At 38.8% G+C, this 18,089-nt stretch overlaps 1 protein-coding gene across 1 annotated transcript; it reads right to left on the bottom strand.

Moving 5' to 3' along the window:
• Positions 1 to 1,626: 1,626 nt before the first annotated feature.
• On the bottom strand, positions 1,627 to 18,065 carry bbs4 (Bardet-Biedl syndrome 4). The gene is made up of 16 exons (XM_063880468.1): positions 18,006 to 18,065; positions 16,839 to 16,881; positions 13,470 to 13,549; positions 12,077 to 12,140; positions 11,810 to 11,921; positions 11,475 to 11,547; positions 11,179 to 11,232; positions 10,959 to 11,086; positions 10,035 to 10,089; positions 9,853 to 9,921; positions 9,515 to 9,667; positions 7,999 to 8,170; positions 7,747 to 7,816; positions 7,497 to 7,641; positions 7,215 to 7,419; positions 1,627 to 5,969 (listed from the first exon to the last, which is right to left on the bottom strand). Exons 1-16 carry the CDS (start codon positions 18,063 to 18,065, stop codon positions 5,815 to 5,817), a joined length of 1,638 nt encoding a protein of 545 aa, XP_063736538.1. The 3' UTR covers positions 1,627 to 5,814.
• Positions 18,066 to 18,089: the final 24 nt, after the last annotated feature.

Here is an 18,089-nt window from a genome sequence, read left to right as displayed (position 1 = left end):
GGTTTAAATGAGACAGGTGCAAAACATGTTTTGTAAATGGGCAGACTCATTTTCATTCAGATGATTTCATAAATCAAACGAACCAACTGAAAAATGATCTTAAGATACTAATACAGATTCATTAGACTGTCCCAATTGTTATAAATGAGGGTGCAGGTAATTTCTGTACATATCAGCTTTCAGAACATGAATTCAGCATATATAATAACATTAAGGGCTGCATGCTTCTATTGAGATATTGATAAATCACAGGTGGACAGAATTACTTTAAAGAGGGAGCTCAGAGATATCAGAGAAGGTTACGTTGATGAAGTAGCAGTAGCAGTGTGACCTTCAAACTGATGTCACCTTACCCACTTGTTTTATTCTTCCCAGCATCCTCCAACCTCTGATTTATCATCTGACTCTGATGATCGGTAAGTTAAGTGATTTAATAAGCAAGTGGAGTTACTTATATACAGACAGGGAGAAACAAGTCCCAGATTTTAGGGTTCAGGTTGAGGTAGATGTAAACAAGGCACAGAGCAACACTGATAATCTGGCATGGAATGAATAAAATAGGAATATTATAATGCAGACAGGGCTGATGAGTTAAGAGAAAACAGGTAACAAAGTGAATGAGAGTAAGGTGAATGGGACCGATGGGAAGGTTTCAGGGTAACAATAATAATAATAATAATAATAATAATAATAATAATAATAATAATAATAATAATAATAATAATAATAATAATAATAATAATAATAATAATAATAATTTCCCTACTTAAAAAAGCACTTTATCACAAAAACATTCAAAACAATTGAGGGATAAGCTTAAATGCCTTTCAGGTCTTACAAAGTATAGGACATGTTGGAAATGTAATTATGTGCTTGCTTTCATCCAAAAGATTAGTTGGAGAAGCGACGATTCTGAGTCTCAGATCTTCAGGCAGGGAGTTGAACGGCTCTGACTACAGTCAATGGAAAAAGCACTTTTGTGACAGGAGTACTGTTATTTGCCTTTCAAGAGCTCATACAAAGATTTGCACAGCATAGCTGCATCCCAACGTACGTTTACTACATCCTAATCCTCAGCAGGTTTTGTAGTGTGTTCACAATGGATAAATCCTAAAAAACATACAGGCTATCAAACAAGACGAAGAAGAACACATACTTTTATTAATCCCTTACAGGGAAATTGCTTTTCTCTACTCTGTTGTTTTGACACACATTACAGACACAGAGGATATACATGCACAAACACAGAGGAAATACATGCACACACAACCACATGCAGAGGAGAGGTGGCAGAGCAGAGAGGCAGCCAGGTACCCGGCGCCAAGGGAGCAGATAGAGGTTAGGTGCCTTGCTCAAGGGCACCTCGGCAGTGGCCTAGGAGGAGAACTGGCACCTCTCCAGCTACCAGCTCACTCCATAGACTTAGAGTCTACAGCTGTGGTTTGGCACAGTGGGGCTTTCACCATTTTAGTTTAGTTGTCATGCAAACAGCCGCTAAAAAGCAATTAAAACAAATCAAAACTACGAATGAAAGCACTGTTTTTAGGATTTCGTTTCAACAGGTTTGTAGTTAAAAGCGAGATGTTGGAAAATGTTTTGTTTCACAAAAAATATCACAAATGAGAAGCTCATGGTGGCACTACAGGGAAACTTCAGGGAAGTCAGTTAATGGTGAAATAGGTTTCTTGAGAACTTTCAGTTTGGACCAATTGTTGACCAACTAACCCCACTGCTAGCATGGATAAAGGACATAAATCATAGGCAGCTAAAGTCCGTTTTCGAGTGCACTGTTGATAGACACTATTCTACCTAACACAATGCTCGAAGGGAATCAAAGGGATGCTCACAGCTGGAGTTGTGTCTACTCGTGTCTAAGGTCTAATTGGCATTCTAAAGTTGAAGTTGGATTGAATTTGCACATATTGATTCATTTCCTGGAAGTATACAACCGTAAACTATGCATATTTATGAATGTACTTATAAAGATGAGTATATACTTTTCACACTTGTTGTATTCAGTATGGAACTGAAAGTATGGAGGCAGGACAGACTGTGCTGGGTTTGGGGGAAACTGGAAACACATGATATGTAGCTGAGGTAAGTAGAAAGGAAAGCCTGGATGATGAAGGAGTGTGTGAAGGACTTTCATTGGCCGGTGCTGAGTTTGATACTTGAGAGCTTACGATTATCTGGGGAACTATTTCAAAGAGCCAGATGAGAGGCAGACACTGTATGAGGAGGTGCAGACAGAATTACAGTATGTGATGTACAAGTTAAAAGCTAGAAGGTTATACGGTAGAACTGCAAAGTAGGAAAATGAGGTTAAGGTTAACAGCATAGTTTATATGAAATCCAGACATCCACAGCCTTCAAATATCAAACCACTACATGTCACTATAGTTCAAATAAGAAAGACTGTGTGGAAATAAAAATGACATCTTTGTCCAAGTAAGGCCTCTGTCAGCTCTCTGCTGCAACCAAACAAAAATATGGCCTTATTTTACATTTAAAGTTATATATATAATTAAAAAAAAGGTAAACAGTGTATTATTTACAACTGCCAATATAACTTACACTGTCAAATCTGAAAGGCAAAAAACATAAATAAAAAAATACTTATTCCAAGGAGCCATGATACATTTAAATACACTTTGAACAGATACTGAGACGTTTATTCTGAAAAAGATATTTAGATCAAAACAATACATGTTGATGTGCCAATCAAATGCATCTAATGGAGCTACAGTGTGCAGACCTTTATCAATATTTTCCGTACTGAGAGTTAGGCTTCCACAAGCAATTTGAATTAAAGAAGAGAAGCCTTTTTCCCACATCTGCCACAGCAGTAAATCAGCAGCCCTAAGTTGGCCTGTAAAAGTTATGACCACTGGCGAATCAGGCATGCAGTTTAACAAGAACCTAATTAAAAAACGACAGTGTTTTTGGTATAATAGCTACACATCTATTTTCCATCATAAAAGACTTAAAGATAAGGAAGATGAAGAAGATAGATCTAGACCGCTGCTGTCAGTCACTGTCAGGGTCAAATGATGTCTGCATTTAATCCTGAATGACAACAGGTAACTGTAAGGAAGATAACTATCAGCCTCTGAGAAGATTCTTGTCTAAGATAAGAACATCACCTAAAGTATAAAATTAACATGTCAAAAAAGAAAAACGGCAGTGTACTCTCCATCACATTAATCCAATATATTTATTCTGTTTAAGATGGCATCAAATTAAGTTCAGTGCAACCTAACATCAATCAAAATGACAAAACTAAATTATGTTTATATTTCTAAATAATTAATGGGATTCCAAATCAGTAAGCAGAGATAAACGTCACAAATCAACATATTTCGAAATTGTTCAGTTCAGTGTCCCTCAAGGGAAATGTATGCTTTTGCAGCACATCGAAACAGACTCATGTATGAGTATCATCTATTAGTAAAAGAAAAAAGTCATCTTAATGTCACTAATCAGCAGATACATTCAGCCAGAGCATGTCCAAGAGAAATCTAGAAGTAAACCTAAGGTCATACAAGTCGATCTTTTTTCAAACTAAATAAGGCTGGGTCCTGCAGTGTGTACTTGTACATTTACCAATGTTCTTCATTGTTTTTACAGGAACCCACAGTTACCACATACTGAAAGATAATTGATGCAAAACTCAATATCTGTGTAGGATGGATTGTTCAGGGAAATCATGTCCTTTGCAAAAACAAAACACAATCAGAAACAAACTTTCTTGAAGGTTTGCAATGGAAAAATACTTCCAACAACTCCTAATATTGTTGATGAATGTCACTGAGGCAGAACAGATTGTCCATTGTTCAAAACTAACTCTTGGCCAAGGTGTATATTATAACTCATGATATATGACGCAAAGTTTGTAATCAAATAATACACAATGACAAGGCTTTTTATAGCCAGAACTTTGTGCTGCAGCACAAGCATGTCCAGAGGTGGAAGAAGTACTCAGATCTTGTACTTGAGTAGAAAAATACCAGAGTGTAGGAATACTCTGTTACAAGTAAAAGTACTTCGTTCAAAATGTTATTCAAGTACTTATTATGCAGATTGGTCCAATTTAGAATATTATATCATATGTTTTGATTATAATTATTAGTGACTTAAAGTGTTATCAAAGCTGGGAAAGTGGAACGAAAGTCTGATTATATTTCACCTCATTAATCCAAATCTGTAAAATAACTAAAGGTACTAAATACATGTTGTGGAGTAAGAGTATTTACCTCTGAATTGTAGTGGAGTAAAAGTACAAAGTAGCAAAAAACTAAAATACCCAAGTACAAGTCCCTCAAAATTGTACTTCAGTGCAGTACTTGAGTAAATGTACTTCCCACCACTGAGCATGTCTCAACCTCAACCTCCAGCCATGACTGCTTTATGATGATAGATAGAGGTGTAAAAAACACCCAAACTTACAGTTAATGATCTCAACACAGTTCCCAGCAGAGTTCAGTGAGCCGTGAGGTGATTGTGAGATTTGAAAGCTCATTTGGTATTTATTAAAACAAATAGGGGACAGAGTTTGGGTAAAATTATTTACATTTAGAAATGTTTATGTTTATATTTCTTAGTTTTTTTTTTAGCAATCCCTTAGTCTCTGAACTACTAAAAGAAAACCTTAGTGGTTTCATTTTCAACTAACCCAACATATTCCTGTGCACCTAGACTTCTTCAGGATCCATATTTCAGACATATGTTTGCTTAATATGTACAAATGGACCTATCCATATTGTAATTCATACACAGAAATGATTCCAGTTTGAATTAATCCCATATTAAACCAAAACAATGATACTTATTTCTTTAGTTTTTTTCTTCTCAATCATGACAATATTTGCCATGACACATTCAGATTGAAGAGCTCCCCCTATGTATGTATTACACGAACAATATCAATACATAATAATACAATATTTCAGAAGCACTTATTTCACTGTAAACCTTTACTCAAGATATTGAAAGTTTTAGCATGAAGGATTCATTATTTATTTGTAGGTTGTTCTCCTTGTTCAGAACATGTATCCGTGTTAGATAATAGATTCACTTTGAAGCCCTGAAACAATTCTGTGAGCCATCTGCAAAGCTTAATAATGGAAAGCAGTTTATGACACAAGACACAAACTGGACTCTGAATAAGAAGCGACACAGTTATTTTCTTAAAATTCTCTTATCTTGTATTAAATACATTACTCTCTATAAACATACCATGTATCCACATATAAAAGCATATCTCTATTTACACTCAAGCCTCAAAAAGAGCCCTATCATACAGACAACTATTCATCACATCCCTTTCTGTCCTCAGATATTAGTGATTGTCGCAGCATTTCCTTAAAATTATTATTACTGGGAAATTCATCATTTAGCATTATTGCCAAGCTCAGGCAAATATTGACACTTTCACCTGCACACATTTCCATACATCCATTTTGTGGATTAGAGAAGTTCCTAAAGATCCATTGAAATTGGTTTGGACATGTGCACCAATCCTGCCACACCTTCATTTCCTTTTCATGAAAAAGGGAGTAGACATTCAGTAATCCAGCAATAAATGGGATGAACAAATTGCACATAGTTGACCTTTTCACTGTAAAGAGTATGACATGAAATGCCAGTGCAGCAGGTACTTACCAGAAGCCATCACCTCAGGCTCCATGTCTAATTACAAGGAGCTAGAAAACCACAAATAGCTTAACTGCTGTTTAAGAACCTTGATTCGACTCCATAGAATCAGAGCGATCTTACGGCAAAGATATCTAGTGAGATTGCAGACATCAGCCTAACTCATTCCTCCACCTTAGATTTCCTCTTGGAGGTTTTGGGTTTGGGGTTTTCTGACTCTGCAGGCAGTGGGGAACCTGGAGGATCATCGGGTGGGCAGGGGGCCAACTCCTCATCGGGCTCTGGCTCAAGGGGCATGGAGGGGCCTTTGGAAACTGCTGAAAATAAGAAAAGGTCGAGGCCAAAGGTCAGAAAAGGGTTTGTAGTTCCTAAAAACCTACACAAATGAAATAGGTAAATATGTGATTGACTTCCATGGTTCAAAGCTATTTTAAACTACTCAAACTCGCAGGTCGGAGTTCATCAGTTGATAAACTTTAAGTGAATGAACTCTATTATGCAGAAGTGAGAAAATGAATTCTTATAATTGATTCTCAGTTGTCTAAAATGTTTTCTCCTTTTTGATTATGAATTAAGAACAGCTCAAAAGATACATTTTACTCATCAGCTAAACACAGTGAAAAAAGGTCACAGTGTGCCTGAATGCCTGTAGTACAATCCGAACTGACCCTTTAGATTTATACTGTTTTCATTACAAAAAACTTCAACTCATAAAGCCCTGGAGTATATTCCTTTTCAAACCCAAACAAAGTTTTAGGGTTAAGTTGTTAATCTTTATAACCACAAGGTAAAGTAAGTCCCTGCCTGTTATATAGGATTCCTCACCGCCGGCTGTTACAGAACAGAAGCTAAAATACTGACACCAGTAACTAAATACAAGCTCCACTTTAAATATCCAGTATCATTGGCGCTCATATTAAACTGTTAATCATTAACTAGGCTTAAAGTGAATGTACGGGACTTATTCCCTACAAATTGCGGAAAGATTATCAGAGCTGTATAATTGTTTGAAATGTCACCGGACATGGAGCTCATAGAAAACACAGCTTGCAGGCTCTGGTTAAAAGAAACACTGCACTCCAATTATATTTGAGAGCTGTAAGCCACGACCATCATTTCAGAGTAACCTTGAATTTATTTGCTTAACTTTGTTATTTATTTTCCAGCCCACTGACTTTCTTTCTGTTGCCAATATCAGAGAGTATTCCGGCTGGAGGTTTGCTTATTTTCCCCTTTCCATATTCCATTTTGCCTGAGCCCGTATATTCAACCTGCTACAGTGTGGGTGAGAGGCTGGGAACTCACAGAGAAGAGATATGTCCATGATTCCATTTGAAATGAATATTGGGCTTTGGTTTAAGGGGCAAAGTTCTTCTTCACCTGCACTGAGGGTGTAACACTGGACTATTCTGATAAGAAAAATATGTTCACCTTATTTAACGTTTGCGGTCATGACATTCAGCCTTGCGCTGGCTCATCACGGCTCTGTCAAATATCTGAACGCCAAACCAGACACAGAGTTGATAGAATATTACCTGACACCTTCTATTAGTAGTGTGTACCTGCTGGTAGCTGCATGCTCTTGTTGTAGCTTGCAGCAGAAGACATGGCTTGGCCCAGAGCTTGGTTAGTACCCAGTGCAGCACCGGGGGCTTTGGTGACTGCTGAAGAGTTTGCTTTCGATTTGGACTCCTTGTCTGGTTTAGACCATACCAGACCCTCTGTCACCTGCAGGGCAGCCCCCATCTTCTGAGCCATGTCCATTAGCTGTTAGTGACAAGTAGAACACTTAGGGAACGGGTTAACTACGGCTGACTTTCAGACATCAACAGGATCTAAATTACCTCAGGGTCAAATTCAAAGCTGCTACTGCTGTCCCGAAGCAGGTTGACCTTCCTCTCCATCTCCTGGTACTGATCTAGAGTGGCCTTCTTATCACCATGGTTATAGAGGAAGATGGCAAAGTTCAGGTTGACCAGAGGGTTGGATCTGTACATAAATGATCACAGAGGGAGGAGGAAAAAAAACCTTAAACAATTAAAGTCTCAAATGTAGACTCACAGTACATTACAGTAGAAGGTGGGTTAGACTCACTGGTCAATAGTCACAGCTTGCTCGTACGCTTTGGTGGCATTCTCTACGTCCTCCAGGTTGGTCAGAGCCACTGTTAGGAAATTGTTTGAGAAAAGTTTAACTGAAATACTGTCACATGGAGGAACTGTTAAATTATTAAATCAATGTGAAACAGTAAACTGAAAAATGGTTGCCACTATTTTTCCACAACTTTTCTATTTACTTTCTACAGCAAGCCCAATCCAGTCATGAATTATTTCTTAGTCACAGTACCTGCCAGCAACATGTAGAGATCGCCCATGCGTGGGTTCAAGTTGATGGCTGCGCTGAGGAAGTGGAAGGCAGAGGCGTACTGCTGCATGGTCAGGTGTACCAGACCCAGGTTGTACAACACTTTCCAATCAAAAGGAGACATGTAGTGGGCCCGCTTCAGGCAGCTGATGGCCTGTGGAAAGATGCCGTTAGGAGAGGAATCAAACAGCTGACAGATTTCTATCTTAATAATTTATCATCGCAAGAAGAACCTAAAAAAAGCAATGGAGTCTGCTAGAGTGAGTAAGCATTTAAAGCCAACGTACAGTACAGTGTATAATCCCAGAGCTGGGTGTGCTATGAGTAAAAAAAACAATAAAGGCCCAGTCTGTGGCCGGTGTACAAATGGTTAAGATCAGCCCTGATGAGCGTTTCACTTTGGCTGATAGAAGAGAGATTTACTCCTGGTTGTCTTTAAGCAGTATGGGGTGGCAAAAGTACTTAGATCCTTTACTAAAGTAAAACTTCCAATACAGCAATAGGAAAACACTTAAATGAAAGTGAGTGTTGCATTCAAAATCCTACACAGAGATTTCTTGTGAGGTTTAGGATCATCATTAATCATAAGGAGTAATAGTTTTACATATCACACAAGGATGCTCGTGCATGCGTGTGATACAAAAATAGCTACTATTCTAGTGATCATCAGGAGGCAGTAATACGGCACAATACACATAAATGTGTCAACAAAGGCAGTGGTGAAGAAGACTGCGAGCTAGAATATATTGATGACATGAACAATGAAGGATTAAGACTTTAAAAGGAAATGCATTCAATATTTTTGTTAGACATTAAAAGATACACACAAAGCGCTTCGGTGAGTAACACACAAATGCAAGTGAACTATGAGAAAGAAAATGTTGCAGGAGATAATAACGTACACTACTTTTTGGAGAACTAACTTCATCAATGGCTCCATTGTCAACCCCTCAACTCATGTCCGTAACCTTGGTATCATCCTGAACCCACATTCACTTTCCTCCCACACGTCACAGATTGACCTCTCACCTACAAGACATCAACAACTTCGCACCCCTCTACCTCTGTGACCTCATCCAACAACACACACCTACCCGTCGCCTGAGGTCTAATCTACTGCAGCCCATCAGGACCAAACTTTGGACCCGGGGTGCCAGGGCCTTCACTGCAGCCTCCCCTTCCCCAGTCACATCCAAAAGGTCAACACTCTTGAATCCGTCCAAAAAGTCTTTCTAAACTCACGTATTTACTCTAGCTTTCAATCTGTAATCATCAACCCCCTGCCCCCCACCTGCATATTTTACTTCTCACTTGGATTAGGACTTTTGTTTGTGTTGTTCTGTTCTGATATTATGTAAAGCGTCTTTGAGCATTAGGAAAAGAGCTATAGCTACAAATCTTATATATTAATATTATTATTTAACTTGTGAACGAACAACCAACTTACTTTTTTCCCAGTCTGGGATCAATAAGGTAATACTTATCTTATCTTACTCACAGCTACGTATTTCTTTTTTCCAAAGAAGCACATGCCGATGTTGTTCCAGAGAGGAGGGCTCTCCGGCACAGCACATGCCGCCACTCGGTACTTGTTCATGGCCACATCAAAGTCACCGTGGGTCTGCATCATGCTGCCTGCAGCTAGGATGGCCTGACAATGAAAACAATCATTAGAGAGGTATTAGAGGACGATGCACCCTTTGACAGTGCACATGATGAGAGACAGGGCCCCCTGACAGAGCATGACCTTTTACTTTAACAGAGCTGCTTTAAAAGGATAGGAAACTGTGTTAATACCAAAGCATGATGCGTACAGTCTACCCACAACCCACATACCTTATAATTGTTGGGGTCAAAAGTGAGGGCATTTCCAAGGTATTCAAATGCTTTTTGATATTTTCCCAGCTGGCAAAAAACACAAATACACCAAATTAAAAAACAGTATTTTCTACAGTGAATGCCACTCTTATCTTGTTTACACATATCTTCACTAAAGAGGTTATTAAAAATCCACCGACCTGTAAAAACAGCAGGCCCAGAGTAGTCAGGAGTTCTGTGTTCTCCGGAGAGAAGCTGAATAAAGAAGGAGATACGTAAAATTAAAAATGTCCCTTTATCAATCAATTTAATTACATTTAATTCCTGCACTTATTCTTAAACCCACATCGTTGGTATTCAAGGAATCTGCTGATTCAATCATGGTTTGATTCAGAATAATTGTGGAGTATTAATTATGACCTGTGGGGATATGATGGGGCTCTTAAATATAAATGGTAGACAAGAGGCATATCTGCATTAAAATAGGATTCACAGTGGTATGTCTAATTCAAAGCAACATTAGTATCAGGGTGGTTGATTAATTCATTTAACCCCAACAGGAGGTAACCATAATGAGCTCAATTATAGACATCAATGTCCTTTCCCTATTTACAACAGGGCCTAATGTTTAAATATTCAACATATGAATAGAAGTGGAAATGAAAAGAATTTATACTGAACAGAGAAAGGCCCCGGGTTAAAATGTGGCTAAACTGGAGCTTTTCTGCGAGATTGGATGAGGAGCACTTATTAAAAAGACTGAAAGGCGGTAGATAAATCAAGGCAAAACCCCTCGGAAATAACTAACTCTCACTAAAACAGCAGGTTTTATGTCTGTTATCTCTTTAAGTGTCTTGAAACATAAAGAGGAATGTCATGCTGAGGCTGTGTAAGAACGATCGTTATAAATTAAAGATTATCTAAAGTTTTAGGTTAAATGAAAAAAAACTTTGTCTTAAAAAAACCTGGATCAATGCACATGTATGTCTGAATTATTTAAATATATTTTGGAGAAAAGTAGTCACAATATATTATACGAAACACCTGGATGAGTTTTAAAAATATATCTTTACAGATTTGTCTTTAAATCCTCTTTGATTTTTAATACCACATTTGATACTTACTCCACTGCCCTCTTATACACTTCAATGGCCCTGTCAGTTTCTCCAGCCAGTAGATGAACCTTCCCGAGCATCATGTAGGTCTTGTCGTGCTTGTTTATCTGGAGAGCTATGTTAAGATGCTCCTCAGCCTGACAAAGACAGATAACATAAACAAGGATCAAATCACTGGGGAATAAATAGACTTAGTAATGTATAATGTCAGAAAAATCAGCGTACTCACATTTTTGAAGTCTTTGATGAAGAAATAGCACAACCCCAGATTATGACTGATCTCCTGGGGTGAGAAAATGTCAAATTATAAATGGGGCATGCTTAATTAAACAGGGCGGGATAAAGGCTGTGCCTAATTCAATTTCCAAATATTGAAGCCATTTAAGACAACAGCTCTGTGGAATACAAATTCTGCAGTTTAACCAACGTTTAAATTAGAAGGGACAACTTAATTGAGAGTGAAAGACGCCAGGCTGTAAAAAACACAAAGCAGAAACTCAGAACTAGAGTTTTCATTTCTTTTACCCAGTCCTTCTCGTTGAGCCTTGCAGCTTCATGATAGAATTCAATCGCTGCTTTATGCTTTCCCAGGAGAAATCTAGGGAAAGAATAAACAACAATAATCCACAGATTATAATCAACCCTATCACAGCATGCTGAGTAACTACTCTTTAGCTATTTAACAGTGAAAGATAGTCACTGTGGGTCGATTAACTATTCCCCACAGTATTATAAAAAGCACCGGCCATAACTGGTCCACAGTTGGGCTGTTATCACAATGTTTTTCTCTCCTATAACTGTCTTTTGAGCTAATAGAGATGGGTTGAGGCTGCCTCGAGTGGGGGGTGGGTTGGACTCACAGTGATCTGGCCACTTGCTTGAGGTTGTCAGTGCTGCTGGGATTAAGGATGGCGCAGCTCTGAAACAGCTCCAGGGACGGCTGGATCTTGCCCTCAAGACGCAAGATTAGTGCTGTTGCAAGTAATTAAAACACAGACAAAGAGAGGATCTTCATCTTGGTAGAGTTTTGGGGAAATTATGTAATGAGGAGAAGCACAAAGCCTTCATTTGGTGTAGCTCTAAATTAACATCATACATGTGACGTGTTGGGAAAGAGTTGGGCTCACCTTGAACATAGATGGCATATTCACACATCCCATTAGTCTCCTGCAGTTGCTCTTTGATGATCGCCTTCAGGACACAGAACGAGAAACAATTTCTCAAACTGAGGTGGATGTGAACTAGTGTGAAAAGGACTGTATAGATAACGTGTACGATAACAAGTCCAGGACATCTACTTCTCAACAGATTGAGGGCCTTATTTTTCTGACAGTTTGCTATTTTCTGACCTTAAAATGTGTTTTGCCCAGCTGTGTGTTATTTTGATGCCCGGTGCAGAGCGCACGGTGCACAGATGGGAGGAGAGTCGCTAACAGGAGGGAGGTTCATCCTAATGAGGCGGTGCAGAGCGAGCTGTTGGTGTTTTGGTATAAAACATGGCTTAAGAGTTTGTGCTGAAAATAGACATCTCAGAGCCACATCTGTTTCTGGTCAGTGTGTTGCCAACCCTGATGAGTTTGTCAAAAAAAAAATAATAATAATAATACTATAGCAAATAAGCAGGAATAACAGAATATTGCTTAAAATATAAATACAAAAATAAAATAAAACATTCTCCAGTAGATATGTTTGGATGGCCATCAATGTGTTGAAAGTAGCTAAATCAATATGCATTTGTCTATACATGAATGTGAATTAACTAATGAAATTATCAATATGCAGTTGCATATACAGTATAAAGACATTCTCCATATGTTTATACATTTTTAGCCTCCAATAAGAAAAGTGCCTCCTACTGTCTGCAGTAGAATATACAGTATAGCCTTACAGGGCTTAATAATCCAGTGTATCACATGCGTGTAACTGACTGTAAATGCTGCTATGCCAAGTTTTAGGACATGATGTAACCATTTGCAAAGTGGAATACAGCAGGATTAAAACTGACATAGTGTTGCGATTACATGAAATGCTGGACTAAATTGATTTGTATTAAACGTTTCCATCATCCTTGGACTAATTTTCTGCGCTGCTCCCCCCATCCTAACAGTATGACTCCTGAAGAAGCAGATCCTGGATGTCTTGAGCTACTGTTGTCCCTGTATGTTATTGTGATTCACTCCAATGTTTCCGAGCAATGAGACTAATGATGTGACTGGCGGACAGCATGGTGCAATTTAAAGGAAGTGAAAAAAAAAGTGAGAAAATGGATTCCATTAATATATCTTACAAGTCCAGACATGTATTCAGAGACTTAACGGAGTACCTACGGGTGTCATGTGAGAATACTCAGGTCAATGCAGTGAATTGGCATATAATAAAGTGTTGCTTAGAACCCTGTACATGCCAGGCATTCAATATCTTCATTATTTATTCAAAGGTCAATCAGATCATCACTGAGTACAGACACGGGTCAATGACAGACTGAACCGTTGGGACACCGGAAGGATGAAGGTACTTTACCTTACAGGTATCATAGTCTTTACGGATATAGTGCTGGTGGATGAGCCAGTTTCTCCGCTCAACAATGGGAAGCTCTGGAGCTATAAGGAAGAATACAAAAGATGAGATGTATAATTTATACACAAAGCTGGGACGCTTTAAAGCCTGATACACTTGACTGTTCAGATAATGTCTTGTTTAGTTGATAGCTGAATGATTAATCCTGAAAGCTCCCTCCTTTTGCAGCCATTAGCAGGTCTCTGATCTGACAGGTAACACAGAAGTAACTTTTCAACGTAAATCCACAGGCTAAATTTAAGTCAATTCACCAGTCAAAATGCAATGTTGTTGTTCACAATCAGACAGCTCAGTCTCATGAGCTATGTCAACTTAGACTATTTTCAAACTCTCTTTTTTAATTTGGCAGCTGAACAAATAATGGCGAGACCCCCTCCCCGTGCCGTCAGAAGCAGGTCTTTGATCTGACACTAACATAGATGTTAACACTTCAACCCAAAAACCCCAGGCTAAACAATAATCAATTCAGCAGCCATGCTGTAAATGTCACCTTGTAAGCAAGTTTTTTCGTTACAAACACTGCTTTTCGTCTCGGCAGGTTGAAAAATTCTCCCTGTTGCCAGGGCAACAATGTATCTCGTAAGCCAGGTGCTTGTGACAGAACAGAGAGGGTATAGAGACAGACTGAGAAAGCGATGCTGCAGGAATGAGCAGCACAATACAAAGCCAGCAGTAGAAAGGGTTAGGTAACCTGAAGAACCGAGCCACAATGCTCCAAGACTTCTTCTCAGTGTGGTACAACGTTTCATTCCACAAGGAGGAAAGCGTAATTCCAATTGGAGCAGGTTTGATTCTGGTAATCCTGTTATCTTAGACCTGCTACCTTCCTCTCAGGTTAAAAATAGGACGTGTGGAATGAAGTTCTCCGCTTTGAGTCTGCCACCAACATCAGGGGATATCATTAATGATCTGGCTGTGTAAAAATACAGTGCGAATTATATCAAAGCTGCCTTCTGTTTTTTTCTGTCAGCGCTTCAAGCGGTACTGTGTTGATTTGTCACCAGAACTAGAGCCTGTTCCAACAACTTCAGAGGATGCTCTCCACAGCCGAGTGTGAAACTGCATGGGCTTCACACGTTTGCCCCTTCAAGATTCGGAACGGCCCTATTTGTAGCACCCTAATCCGCTTTCTTCCTGCTGAGACAGCAATAATATTCTTGTCTCTGGGTTTCAGGAGGGGCCCTGTGGCGCTCCAGTGTCAACACACACAAAGCAGGGCGTATTTGGTGGAGGAGAGACGGGATACATGTGTGATATGTATTCCTGTAATAACTGTATGAAAGAAGGGTAGAAAGGAGCTAAGAAGAAGGGCACAGCATGAGGTGTTCTAAATAAAGTTTTTTTTAAATCATCCCAAACATGGAGGGATTTTTTCATTGTTATATTCGAACTGGCTAATGCTAATACAGATTTGGCTTCCATGTGCTTCAACTGTCTGGTTAAAGGGGATAAGAGCCAAGCAGAAGCATGCTGAGATCAAAAGACACATGGAGAGAATGTAATGAAAGATTCAAGAACATTTTTTGGGGAAAGTTTCACCCAACAATTTCAAAGACCCCTCGGTCATGTCAAGTCTCATATTCAGCTGCAGAAACTTATTCTTCCCGTACATTTCACAAAAAGGAGTTAAATAAGGCCGATTGCACTTGATTCTCCAAAATGGAAACATACTGTAATAGAAAAAGGAATAAAATGAGCAAAGCCATTGGCAGTTTTTTTTACCGGTTAAAAAAAGAGGCTTTCTTTAAGACATTCTCATATTGCTGAGACACCTTCTTTGTTCCCTGCTAAGAAGGTAAAACTGAATTGCAAAAGACATAAGAAAAAATCATTATACATTTCTTGTGTACAACATACTTCATTTAATGTGTGCATTTCGTAACCCTAATTACATCTGGTTACAGAATGAGAAGTGGATTTTCCATTTTAAATGTAGTACAAAAAAGTCAAAATTCCCTGAGGTTAATAAGCAGAATGTTTAAATATTTGAATTCAGCAAGAGTGCTTTTAGACATTGTGTAAATAAATATTATATATTTTAATGTAATGCATGTTCAGATTTTCTATAAGTCTATGCCATGTGTGGCTCATTTAAAGCTTTATATTTCCTTATAATTCTATTTTACAATCAGTTGTAGTGTGTTAAAGGATTATTCCATTCAGAACTCTGCTGCCTGGATCATTACCCACACCAAATCCTCTGACCATATCACCCCCATCCTGATCCAACTGCACTGGCTCCCTGTACAACACTGACTACAAAAACCTCCTGCTCATCTACAAAGCCCACCACAACCTATCTGGCCGACCTCCTTCAGGAGTACACCCCCTCTCGCTCCCTCAGCTGGTCTACTATCGGTCCCGACCCCACGACTTATCACCATGGGTGCTCGGGCTTTTAGCTGCACTGCTTCAAAACTATGGAACTCCCTCCTATCACAAATCTGACTGACAAAATCACCACATTCAAGTCCCACCTCAAAACCCCCATGTTCCATCAGCCTACTCATTGAAGTGCTACACGTTCCCTGTTTCCCTCCATGTTCTCTGTTATGGTCCTTTTGTAAGATTTTGAAACCTTTTAAAGGATATTCTGTGTGTCCTTGGGTGATTTCAAAGGCGCCATGAAATAAAATGTATTATTATTATCCAAATAGTGTAATATTTTAATGTTTTTGACTTTGTTATGGAGCATTTAGTACTTCACGTTTACAGTTTTGTACATTTTCAGGACATTAACCACTTAAAATGTCCTCTTCTTCGGTTTTAATGGTTCATTACTTAGTAATCTCACTTTACAGTAATAAAGTTGGAATTTTATTTGGTTTAACATCATTAAATTAAACTAAAGGAAATAAGCGCACCACAGTACTGGCTTGAATGCCATACACGAAAAAACATAACCATGCAATACAATACCGAGGCATGTACTCAACTGCTCTCATAGGGCTCGTATTCTGAGCAGCCCTGAGGTTAATTACAGAACATTGTAAAACAAAAAAAACTAAAAAGCTTAGCCACGAATAACAGTTTAAGTTGTTAATGGGACATTAAGCCATATCTATAATGGCAACATATCCTGGTGTAATATGTGATTAACAAACATTTTCCAGACAAAGAAATGTCTGGAACAAGGCTCAGCAGCATACTGACGAACAGCTTGTTCCTGGTAGTGACGGCAGAAAGCAGGGTGAGGGTGACCTCTGCAGGACGATTAGTTCCACTCACTCTATGAGTATCCGGCTCCAGTATTGAAATTGTGCTTTTGAAAATCTTTGTGTCATATGATATGCAAGTGTTAATGGTCTGTACCTTTAGGTGCCCGACGTTTCTTGGCTTCGGTAGCAACTGGGAGCTGAAATATTTCAAATACAACACAGACAAATAAGTAACACAATACACTCCATTACAGCCAAAATACACTGGACACCATCAATAGGTTTCCCATAAGAAACATGTGCTGTGGCCACACGGAAATAGATTCCCCCAAGTTTCTTACAGGAAAGTCTGTGTGGTTATAGGTCAAAGTTTAGACTGGCTGAAATGTTCGCTGAAAAGTTAAGGTGTGTTCACTGTTCATATACAAATATAAAGAATATAAATAAATGTGTTGTCAATGTCTTACAGACTGAAAAGTGCTAACAACTCAATTATAGTTTAAACAAATTATGTTGAACATTAGGCTATACAAAAGGAACAAAGTCAGGTGTATATCAGACTACAAAAAAATACTATATTAAACAAACAGATCTGATCAATGACAAATCTGCTAAGGTTTAGTAACACATTTTTGACGTGAGAACAATATCGAAAAAGATGTAACAGTTTCTGAATATTCACAACAGCAGGAGCAGCTTGAGTGTCTTTTACACTTGTGAATGCAGTGGCTGGCAGGGTCTGTAGGATTATCGGCTTTCTTGTGTGCAGGTAGATGCACGCATGCTCAATCCCAATGTTTTGCTTCGCATCTCTTTTCCATATTTGACTCAGTTGTAGGTTGCTTTGCCACTGGAGTGTTGTGCATTACTATTGTATAGTTCAACTCATCATAAGCACTAAACGTTACGGCCACAACACAACTAGTATTTGTGGTAAATTCAGCCTCAGTCACTGCAGCGCTGAACAATTCATAACGTTATCAAATCTAAAATAAAAAATAAAGCGTTGGCTAACGATGCAACAATCTTAAGGCATGTAGGTAGTTGTTCCTGTCCTCCAGCTGTAGCTCCTAACTCGCTTGTTTTAGCTTGTCCTTGGAGGAGTGAGATTAAAGTTACCGTTAGCTGCAGGTTAATTAACTTAGCTGCGATTTACATTCGGTTAGCCAGGCAGCTAACATGCATAAAGCGGGTTTTTGTGAAGTAATAATTCAAAAACACATCCTTACGTTGACTTGGGGAGTATCACAATAACATTTTAGTAGTGGCGTGTTTTGTGGTTATCAAAGAAAACGCTAAGTAGCTTTAGTTTTGCACTCACCGCCGTTGTATTCTCCTCGTCCGCCATTTTGGGATGATCAACAGCAGAAGCTGTTGCCATGGATACACCAGTGGAATGCGGAGG

The sequence above is a fragment of the Eleginops maclovinus genome, chromosome 4, assembly GCF_036324505.1.
Source record: "Eleginops maclovinus isolate JMC-PN-2008 ecotype Puerto Natales chromosome 4, JC_Emac_rtc_rv5, whole genome shotgun sequence".
Lineage (NCBI taxonomy): Eukaryota > Metazoa > Chordata > Actinopteri > Perciformes > Eleginopidae > Eleginops > Eleginops maclovinus.
This window is presented reverse-complemented; position numbering and strand designations above follow the sequence as displayed.